Source organism: Oryzias melastigma, linkage group LG18, assembly GCF_002922805.2.
Source record: "Oryzias melastigma strain HK-1 linkage group LG18, ASM292280v2, whole genome shotgun sequence".
Taxonomy (NCBI): domain Eukaryota; kingdom Metazoa; phylum Chordata; class Actinopteri; order Beloniformes; family Adrianichthyidae; genus Oryzias; species Oryzias melastigma.
In genome coordinates, this window is record NC_050529.1 from 21758450 (window position 1) to 21768717 (window position 10268).

General features: G+C 41.1%; 2 protein-coding genes across 6 annotated transcripts in view; both read right to left on the reverse strand.

Annotated features, from left to right (window-relative positions):
• hnrnpc (heterogeneous nuclear ribonucleoprotein C) overlaps positions 1–1704 on the reverse strand; it is a 7638-nt gene extending 5934 nt beyond the window's left edge. The window contains exon 1 of one of the 3 annotated variants that reach the window (XM_024288379.2): positions 1553–1704. The gene's annotated coding sequence lies outside the window, so the exon portion shown is untranslated. The remainder of the gene's footprint in view (positions 1–1552) is intronic. The other 2 variants (XM_024288381.2, XM_024288382.2) reach the window with 2 other exon arrangements.
• A 920-nt stretch (positions 1705–2624) lies between these two features.
• On the reverse strand, positions 2625–9925 carry si:ch211-63p21.2 (FH1/FH2 domain-containing protein 3). Of its 3 annotated transcripts, XM_036216932.1 has the most exons (10): positions 8049–8157; positions 7849–7978; positions 7064–7201; positions 6793–6975; positions 6524–6643; positions 6286–6447; positions 3828–4072; positions 3526–3748; positions 3333–3441; positions 2625–3244 (listed from the first exon to the last, which is right to left on the reverse strand). In XM_036216932.1, the coding sequence occupies exons 2-10, from the start codon at positions 7975–7977 to the stop codon at positions 3216–3218; spliced, it is 1338 nt and encodes a 445-aa protein (XP_036072825.1). In that variant the 5' UTR covers position 7978; positions 8049–8157; the 3' UTR covers positions 2625–3215. The 3 variants fall into 3 exon arrangements, with proteins under 3 accessions (XP_036072825.1, XP_024144492.1, XP_036072824.1); XM_024288724.2 differs by having other exon boundaries at positions 7849–9925; XM_036216931.1 differs by having other exon boundaries at positions 7064–7198; positions 7849–9924.
• Positions 9926–10268: the final 343 nt, after the last annotated feature.

The window sequence follows — 10268 nt, forward strand, 5'->3', positions numbered from 1 at the left end:
CAAAAAAGCCATATTAGATTTCAAAAATGGTTTCACGGAAAACAAATTTCTTAAACAGATGTGTGAGCAAAACACTGAATTTTCTTAAAATTCATTAGAAATCGATTCATTTCCGGGAAAAAAAAACAAAACAAAAAAACAATGCAGATGAAAAAAACTACGTTTTTCAACATGGAATTGAAGCTTAGCGGTAAGAATGACAGACAAAAGTAATTTTTAAGGATAAAATGCTAACTATAATAATTCAAAAAGTGTATTTTGTTATATTATAGTTGAAAAAATTTGCTCTATAGTTAGCCTAAAAAAATACAGTTGCAAAATTAAAAGTTCATAGTTTTTTAATTAAAGCGTAGCAGCGAAAATGTCATTTTTAGGTATAAAACACTAACTCTTTTTTAAATATAATTTTGTCATGTTATAGTTTAAAAATGTGCTCTAAATGTAGTAGAAAAACCAAAATTTCATAATTTTGGAATTAAGACAGAGAGGCAAAACAGATGGAGAAAAGGGTTGTTCTGAAAAATAAGATGCCAACATCAAAAATTCTAATTTTTTGATTTTTTTTTTATAGTTTAAAAATGTGCTCTAACGCTCACCTTAAAAAAACCAAAATAAAGTAGATGAAAAAGAAGCTCATTAACTTGGTATTGAAGCAGAAAGGCAAAGAGGACGAAACAAATCTATTCTTATGAGAAAATAGTTGTTTTGTAATATAATTAAAAAATGCCATATAAAAATTAAACTTACACAACATTTAAGAGCGGTTTTCCTCGTCTTAGTCTTATTATTTTGCTCATTTTTTGGCCTATCATTATTTGTATTTTGTATACTAAAACAGTTAATTTAAGGTAAAACATTTTGTTGAAAGATCTGCTGCAGACATGCGCAGCATCCCAGCATCCTCTAGGAGTCCAACTTCCTGTTTCAGGCAACTTCAATTTTCTCCTTAAATGAAATAATAATAATAATAATAATAAAATCTAAAATATTATAGATACAAACTCTACAGATTGATAACGTATCTGTAGAAGTGACAAAAAATAAAAATATATATGTGCAAAAAAAAAAGACGTAGTTGAATGTTTGTAGCTCACACAACAACAAGAAGACATGGAGATTGCAAAGAACCTTGGTAAACCTCAATGAAAAGTCTGAAAATACAGCTGAAAACGCAAATGCACAGCTTAAAAATTCAAAACAAAAAGAGAAAACGTAGAGCCTGGCCTTTGAATCACTGAGTATGAAAAATAAAAACACTCAGAATCATATTTGTCCATGAAATCAATACTTGATTTTGTGCAAAAACGCGATATGGTTACGTCAATCTGAAAAATACGGGTCTCAATCAGGCCTTTGTGGTAAAAACCGATCAAAATGATGCAGAAAATGCGTCAGAAAGGCCCGTTTCTCCGCAGATAACACAAAATGTACGCCGCGAAAAGCTGCGTGGGGAAAACCAACAAGGAAAAAATGCCACAAAAATGAAAACAAAAACGTTTCCCGGTTGCTTCAGAGCCAGAAAAATGCCCAAAAATGTCCAAAAAATACTCACCAGGAGTAAAAGACTAAAAATGAGATGTGAGGCGGGGTTTTTTTTATTTCTGGGGAACGTGGATTCCCTCCCGTCCTCTCCCGCTGCTCCAACGATCACCTTCAAGCTACCGCTGGACACGAAATGGCGCAGATTCACAGGCTGAAAGGGTAAGCGCCGCCCACCTCCGCTGATTGGACTTCCTCTACCACTACGCCCGGAAAGGCTCTGCTATGATTGGCTGAGATGACTGCCACTTTATAACATGACAACATCCGTCGCCGTCCTGACACAGCGACATGTCGCGAATGTCCATTTGTTTATGTGTGCTCGTAGCATTTTTTTCCCATTAGGATGTTTACATTTTCTTAATGTTTATTGCTGCTATAGCATTTTAGCAATAACTGGGACATTTTGTAAAAACAAAAGTTTTCACTGTGACATTTTCTGACACATTTTCTTTTATTTCACAGCTTTGAGGCCAAAACTTAAAAAGAAAAAAGAGAACTCAAGTAGAATCTAACCTGGGTCAACCTGAGAGTGAGAAAAGGGAAAATGACTAATGGCTGAAATAACTACTATAGGACAGAGTAATATGTGAACATTAAGAGTAATTTAGGTTAGATGTCAAGTCAGGAAGTCAAAATAAAATTTCCAAGTCAAAAAAATAGTATTCCCTTGTGTGAAGTATTTTTAATATGAAAATGAAAAAGCCAAAGAAGAGGAAGAAGAAGAAACAAACTATAAATGAGAGAAGTACTCAATCTAGAGAGTGTCTGTAAAAATTAAGCAACTCAGATTAGTACTGAAAAATCTTAGAAGTCCATCCAAGTGTGGAATCTTGCAGGATTATTTGGCCCAGCTGTTTAAGATTTATTCAAGCAAATATGACTGAGAAAATCTAGCTTTGTGGTGTTGATGGTCCACTTCTATCAAAATTTAGTTTTTTACAAGATTTTGGGGCATCTTTTTGATGATGGAGAACATAGGTAAAGAATTACAAATTCAAATTGCAGTTTTAAGTATTTCTTTATTTAAGTTGTAAAGTCTTTGTTTTCCAGACTCAAAACAGTATGACTGGATAGCTCCAATATCTCTTGTCATTTTTGTTGCACCGCCAATGTTATGTTAGGGTTGTAAGGGGCTGTAAGTTACCAGGAGAGCGTGTAAACAGATGGATGATGGGAAATGGGTGGTGAGCTTACTCCGCGCCAATTCCGGCCACAATTAAGAGGCAAATTTCTGAGGAATGTGGATGCTGGTGCTCTGCAAAAATTATAGAAAAGGACTTTTGATTTTGATTAAAACCACCAAAATCATAATTAAAAGACCACCAGGAATGTTTTTCAAATAGATTAAAAGATAGTTGGAGTGGGACTACCAACAGGTGATATAGTCACTTTAGGAATCTGTAAACCCAAATTTCTGTAAAAACTCACAGTCTTTTATTTTCTGCATGATTTAATCATCATATACATTTGAAATTAGCTTCAGCTCCTGTAGAGCTAAGCATAAGCAAATGTCCAAACCCATAGTAAAAATTCTATATCAACTGAACAGAAATTAATGGGTCTTGCAGTTCTTGAACTTACTTGTTGACAGTGCAACATATTTCCAACCTTGGAAACCTCGGTCTGATCCAAAACAAAGAGCTACAACAGTTAAAGAAAAATATGTCATAGGGTCACCAGGTCATTTTCCGTGAATTTACTCCTGAAATGAAAAGAACAAGTTATGGATAAGGCATGGAGGAATGGTTTGTGCACACAAGAAATAACTTTAAAGGTGTGGAAAAAAATACCTTTGCGGTCACCTATTCTCCTGCGGCTTTGTGGTACAGTGATGTCCACTCTGGAGCCCGACTCTGGGGTTCTCAGCACTTTCTCTAACCTGCACTGCTCATCGCTATCCTACATTGGTAAAAAGAAGGTTTAATACAAATCCCTACCCCCTCCAATTTTAGTCAAAGATATCAACTTAAAAGCATTTAGCACCTGTAATGGCACCTGCTGACACTTCCTCCTGCCCACAGGTGTGCCTGGGGCGGGGCTTCCAGCCACTGCCCTCTGCTGCTCCCGTTCTCTCTGCAGGATGATGGTCTGCCGTGCGTTTCTGTACTCTAGAGAAAAGTTGCTGATGGTTCTGCAGAAGTCCTCGGCTTTGGTGTCCCTCACCATGGAGTGAGAGTATCCCAGGAATAGAAGGAAAGAGTGGAACCTTGAAGAACAGATGGTAGCACAGTGAGTCCCCTTCAGAAAACCCTTTTAGGTGGATCTGCTGTTCTTGTTCACCACACCTGTTGATAACCCGACGATGGACGGCTCTCAGGACCTTAAGCCTTTCTTCACAGTCTTTCAAAATCTTGGGCAGTCTATGTCGCAGGGAGTTCACGGAAACCTCCTCATTTCCACCTTTACTTCTGTCCATCTTTCCTCCTTTCCGTTTATCTTCAGCCCTCTCAAGTATCTTTAGCTGCTCCCATGATGCTTTGCACATAGCTTCTAGCTGAGTGAAGCTGGACTGAACCTGAGCGTAGTCATACTGTGGAGATAAGGTTGAGTTTTGTGGATTGCGGTGTATTTTGATGTCACAGGTTATCAAGGCAACAGCATTGTGAGAACCAGATGTTTTCATGGGTTGCTGAGTGTCATGTTTCCTCTTCCTCAATCTGTGCCAGGCTTTTGATGTTTATCAGTGCAATAGACTATAGGCCTCCCTGACGTAACATGGATGAGGCAGACTTTAACTGAGAGCTTTTAAACTCAAAGTTGTTTTAGTTAGTCTGGTATGATTGTTCTAGCCCAACCTTGAACACAACTGAGGACTTCCTCGCAGCACATCATTAGTTCTGTACCAGGTTACCTGTGATCCCAATGTTTGGTTTATTTGGTTGCTGTGATTACGTTTGTTCTGTCATTGGTAGTGATAAGGAAACCAAAGCTTTCTAAACCATTCAATCAATATGAATCAATTGTGTTGAAAAGGTTCAGTGTTGTGAAGCATTTGAAGCATTGAAATCTATTGGCTTGACTTCATCATTGCATCAGCATGTTCTTAGTGAATGCGGCTTTCACTGATTTGCACAGGTGGTTTGGCAGAGATTTTTTACGCCAGATGTCCTTCCTGACAAAACCCGTATTTTATCCAGGCTGGGGATTGGCATAGGGTCCCCCTTGCCTAAGGGTCTTGCCTAAGGGCCCACAGTGGATTAATCTTGTCGCGCCCCCTTGGAAGTGAACCTTGGCTTTCTGCGTGCCAGTCCTACACCCAGCCAAAGCTTTTACATTTAGATTGGCAAGTAATGACATGTTTAAATTGACAGGGAGGGCAAAAACCGGCATGTGTAGTATCTGTGCTGGCAAATATATCTTCTATTGCTTTTTGGCTGCTCGTTTTAGGGGGTTCCCACAGTGAATCCTACACATTCTCACTTCCAACTTGTCATATATGGTCTGGGCCCTCTCCGTGTCACTTTTTGACGTTTTGGGTGTCCTCACCTCGTCATTTTTTGACGTGCTGGCTCTTCATTTTTTAAAGTGCTGGCTGTATCAGACACAGATACTGGATGTTGTACAGGTTTAGGGTATTAGGTTTAGATACCGGTATCACGTCCCGAGGGTAAAGGACCCCTGGTTAGCACCTGTAACCTGGTACCATGCGGCGCTTGGACCGGTACGGGTTTGCCGCCTGGAGGTTGGGGACCCCTGATTTAATGGGAACAGCCAGTACGTCAAAAAACAACGAGCTGGGGACACTCAAAGCGTCAAAAAGTGACTCGGAAGGGGCCCGAACCATAGATCCATATGAAGAGTTGGGAGTGAGAAGGTGTTGGTGAATAAGTCATCCACCTCCATCACTTTCTATCCTCTGTATTCTCGTCGCTCACACCAACCACCTCCACCTCCTTCTTGTCCACATCCATAAACTTCCTCTTTGGTCTTCCTCTTGGCCTCTTTCTTAGCATCTCCGACCTCAGCATCCTTCTACCAACATAATCCCATCTTGGTCACTCCCAAAAAGAACTTCCAGATCTTCATCTCTGCTGCCTCCAGCTCTGCCTCCTGTCTCTTTCTCAGAGTCTCTAAACTAACAACATAACTGCTCTCACCATAGTATTCTGCTCCTTTCCTTTAAGTTCTTGTGGTAGTTTTAGCTTTTGGTTTTGGTGACCTTCATCTCCATTTATCCTGATTTACTACCATTTTGTGCACGCATTTAGGAACAAAGCCTGGGGTGTGTTCAGTTTTTGACTTAGGTCCGCTTACAAAATCTGTACCGCTAAACGTGCCAGTTTGGAATCCCCCAAAGAAAGATATGATGTTAGTTACATATGACCAATACATAAGACAAACTACAGACTAAATTGTGACCCAAAGTCAGACCACAATCCAAATATTAGAATACACTTTTAGTTTTTCAAAATGTTTCTACAAGCCCTTCCTTTTTCATGAATTGGTGAATAAATCAATGAGATGAAGGCATACTGACACCCTGTGGATGGACAGAAGACGTACACACTCAGGACCAGTTGGATATTATTGGTTCAAATGAGTTGGTGGAGGGTTGTGACTAAATCCATCCATCTATAAAATCTTTGTGTTATGATCAGTAACTATGTAGAAGTGTAGGTGTAAAGCTGCAGTCTTTGAGGCAAAGTCAGTCCCAGAGATTTCTCCAGCCGTTCACTATTAGAAACAAAAGGTTGCATGTCTGTTTTAATACTTAAAATGACAGTCACAGGACCGACCACCCACCTTAGCGGCTTTGGTCACAGCAGCGATGTCTGAGTGGAGGTCAGAGGAGTCGGGGCGGAGCTGCAGCAGGAGCACACAGACGTGGTGCAGCAAGGGTTGGCGGGTGTGCGTGTCCCTCACCTGAGACAGCTTGCTCAGGTAACTCAGTTCAAAGCCACGAGCCTGAGGTGGTAAAATGTTCTGGTAAACATTAAAGCATAGAAGGAGCGTGCAGCAAAACGGAAGAATGGTCACCCACCTTACAACCATTGAGAAAGTTTCCGATGGTGAGCACCGTGGCGAGAATATATCTGAAGGTCTGGCTGGCTGCCAGCTGCTCCATGGCCAACTTCAGATGGAAGAGAGGCTCAGCGATTTCCTGTTGTGGGAAAGGACTCATTAGAGGACAAAGTGACGACTCATGAACAAATGTTGAGCCATCACATTCATGTTCTATTTTTAGCCTGCAGGGGGTGACGATAAACTGCAGTGGCGTGGTGGTAGGTCTTCTGAGCCATTGTCACCCACCTTCTCTAAGGAGTCGTAGTCCAGAGCGAAGGCCCACAGCTCCAGCCTGGTGCTCAAGTGAGGGATTTCCCCCAGAGTCAGTAAGCAGAGCTCAGCCTGGGCCAGCGGAGCGTGGGGGTTCTGGGCCTTGGCCTCCTTTATCAGGCTGAGTTCCTCCTCTGTGGGGATCAGAGCTCGAAGACGCTGTTTCAAAGGAAAACGGTTGGAAATTTGAAACCAAAATTGGGAGAAAATTCAGATTTAGAGGATGGAAAGGAGGGCAGGTCCACACCTGAACATCCTCCCTATCCAGAACGCTGCTGTCCATGGCGTAAATGGCAGGGGGGAGCAACCGAGGGGATGGAAGGCTGCTCAGGGCGATGGTTATGATGTTGCTTCGTTTCATTCCCAGAACTGAGACAGAGGGCTGCTTTTACGCAGAGGGGACAGGATCATGAAACAGAGTCCGAACACATCAACACCTTATCGGCCTTTTAGTAATGAGTAAAACATAGTTGCTACTTATCTAGTAGACATCTACTGTAGATCCGAATTAGCTATCTAATATACATCTATTGCAGATGTCTATTAAATGACTAATAGACATCATGTGTCCGGTGGAAGGAAACTACCCAAAAGGTGTATTTACAATGTGCAAGGCATGAGGGGACTGTGACGCACTTAGCTGTGGGAAAGTTTATCTAGAGATCTAAACTGCGATATGCAGTAGAGCTCTATAAATGTGTGTCTTTCAGATGGATAATGCGTAACTATAGCTTTTAGCTTTGAAATAGCCATGATTTAGATATCTAATAGACGTGTGGAAAGTGGGTAAGACCAGGAGCTCATGCTGTCACTGTGCAGCAAACAGCTTAAACCAGGGTTCTCAAACTCAATTGACCTCGGGACCTCTGAAGGCACATTTTTTATTCACATGATGAGAATGTAATTTTAATATTTGGATTCAATTCTTAAGCCATATGATTTAAAATTTCTGCTTAAAAATTCAAACTCTTGAGCAGAAACCAAAGGAATAATTTGTCATTCAGAGAGAAGCAGCATCCTGATAACTCTCACCTGCCGTCCAGAAACCACCTTAGAACCGGTGCCGCAGGTCTTGGATTTGAACAGGATTCCCAGAAGACTTGTGTCCAAGTGTACCGGCTCAAGCTCCGCCCAGATTGTCTGCATTCCAAAGCGTGTCATTCTGGGAAGAGGAGCCAGATTGGGAAGTTCCTTCCAGTGGAGCTTCAAGGTGCGACTTTTAGTGACCGTACCTTCAGTCTGAGCTGAGGGCAGGGGAGGGGCAGTGAGAGGTGGTGGAGGTGGAGGAAGAGGAGGAGGTGGAGGAGGAGGTGGAGGATGTTCCTGGGGGCCTTGTGGACTTGTTGGCGCATTCCTTGTACTGGTTGCATCTTCTTCCCCACTGTCGTCTTCATCCAACAAGTCGGAAAAATCTAAAGTATTGAGGCAAAGCCGTGTTGCCGATTTGATGACCGAATCCCAGGATTGATCTGACCCCCAGGTCAAGTCCTTACTTAGATCCGAGTCTTTCATTGAATCCTCAAAGTCATCAGTCTGAAAAAGAATGAATCAGTGGTACAAACCACCTGAGAGATGGTTCCCCATCCTGACGAAGGATCCGACCTCTTTCAAAAAGGATCCCGTTGCTCCCCGTGTTTCCTATCGCTGCATTCGGCTCCCACCTCAGGGACAATGGGAATCCATCTGAACATACGCGGGAGCTCCTGTGCACCACAGAGGCGCATAGCTCACAAACCCAAATCACACTCCGACAGCCTCCTCTGGCTCTCCTCTCCGCACCTCAGCCTGTAATTGCTGCGTGGCTCCGAAGCAGCGTCCAGTCCCAGCGTCTACTGTTGTCATTTTTGGGCAACAGAAAACATGAGGGATGGAGAAGGAGTCCTCAGATACTCCTGCTGAAGCCTCTCCTGGTCTCCTTTAACTTCCACTTCCCTCCGTCCTTCTGGACAGTCAGTCAGTCAGAGGTCCAGCAGAGATTTATTTGAGTTGCACCCTTTCCCTTCATTTTCTTATCCAGCTGCATCTCCTTTCATGTATTGCCAGTGCTGTTTACACAAACCTTTTTATCTACTGCTGAAGATCTCTGACTCGCCTCCTCCTGCTCCTCTCCTCCTCCTTCCACATAATCCAGGATGAATAACCGAAGCTTTGTGGGTGACATGTCAGCAGCCTCTGCTCTGAAGAACAACTTCTTGTCAACACCGTTTCAGAAGAAACTTGCGCCTTAAGCTATTTTTAATATGTGGTGAGGTTATTTCATGATAAGTTCTGCATTCTCAAAATGCTTTTAAATCACAAACTGAATGAAAGGACAAATTTAGTGCTCCAAACAAGTGTTTTAAGAACTCCACCGTTGGTCCTGAGGGGTCTGTTAAACTCACAGCGTTGGGCGTTCTGGCGCAATTTGCACGGTCCACGTGCGGCACTAATGAGCATCCATTAGGCCCCTCCTAATTACTCTTTATCTCCTTCTCAGTGGCATTGCTTTCTGCAGCACGGACCGGACTCCTTTAGCCAAAAAACCAAAAAACTTTTTCTGCAACGTTAGAAATGATTTATTTATCAACAGAGTTACTCTTGGAAAATAGACACTAAAGTGCAGCTAGATTTAGGGAGGTCAGCGAGACGCCTCTTTAACCTGCAGAAACGCCTTTTCTGTTTCAATCTGGGTCCTCCAGCAGCAACAACTAAAGACTAAATAGACTTTGGACATAGTCCTAGTTTTAGGGGGTCTGCAACCTGTGGCTCCAGAGCCACATGAGGCCCTTTTCTCCCTTTATTGTGGCTCTTTAGCTTTAAAGAAAAATGCTAAAGATTAAATAAGAGATTAGCTAGTTAAGTTTCAACATTCCTGCTTAGATTTTTAACATATCAAACATCCAAGCAAAAAAAAAAATTAAAATTAATTCACTCTCAGAAATTCTTTAGAAATCTTCTTTAAATATGTATTTTTAATTTATAGTTAATCAAATAAAAGCTCTAAAGTTTTATTTTTACTTTTACTAAATTACACTAAAATGCTAAAAGTTCTAAAATGATTGTAAATGATTTGGAGCTGCGTGTTTTTGATAAAAAGCACAGGTGATTCTAAATGCTTTAAGTTTTTTTTTTATTATTATTAGATTCTACTAAAATATTGTTTAATTTTGAGATTTAAAGTAAAAAAAAACACGGCAAAATCCTAATGTGAAAAAAATATCATGCTTGACTGCCTTGCATTTTTCATTTAAGTAAAGCTCCACCTTTTTTGATACAGGGTGGGTTTTATTTTGAAACGAACTAGTGTGTGCTGCTGTCAAAAGCAAAATCAGTTATTACTGTTATATATAGGAACATATAGCCACTGTTGTAGTTCAATTATTGTAATATTTAAAAGCTAAATTTATAAATAAATGCTTAGTTGCCAAAAAGCATACATGTTGTGCATTTTTAAACAATAAAATGAGACTTGG

Excerpts from the sequence above, each read along its gene's own strand:
- si:ch211-63p21.2 (XM_024288724.2), bottom strand. The coding sequence starts at position 8,328 with ATGAAAGACTCGGATCTAAGTAAGGACTTGACCTGGGGGTCAGATCAA. Across the intron at positions 6,644-6,792 it reads ACTACGACTCCTTAGAGAAG|GAAATCGCTGAGCCTCTCTT; the intron begins GTGGGTGACAAT and ends TTCCCACAACAG. Across the intron at positions 4,073-6,285 it reads CTGTGACCAAAGCCGCTAAG|TATGACTACGCTCAGGTTCA; the intron begins GTGGGTGGTCGG and ends TTATCTCCACAG.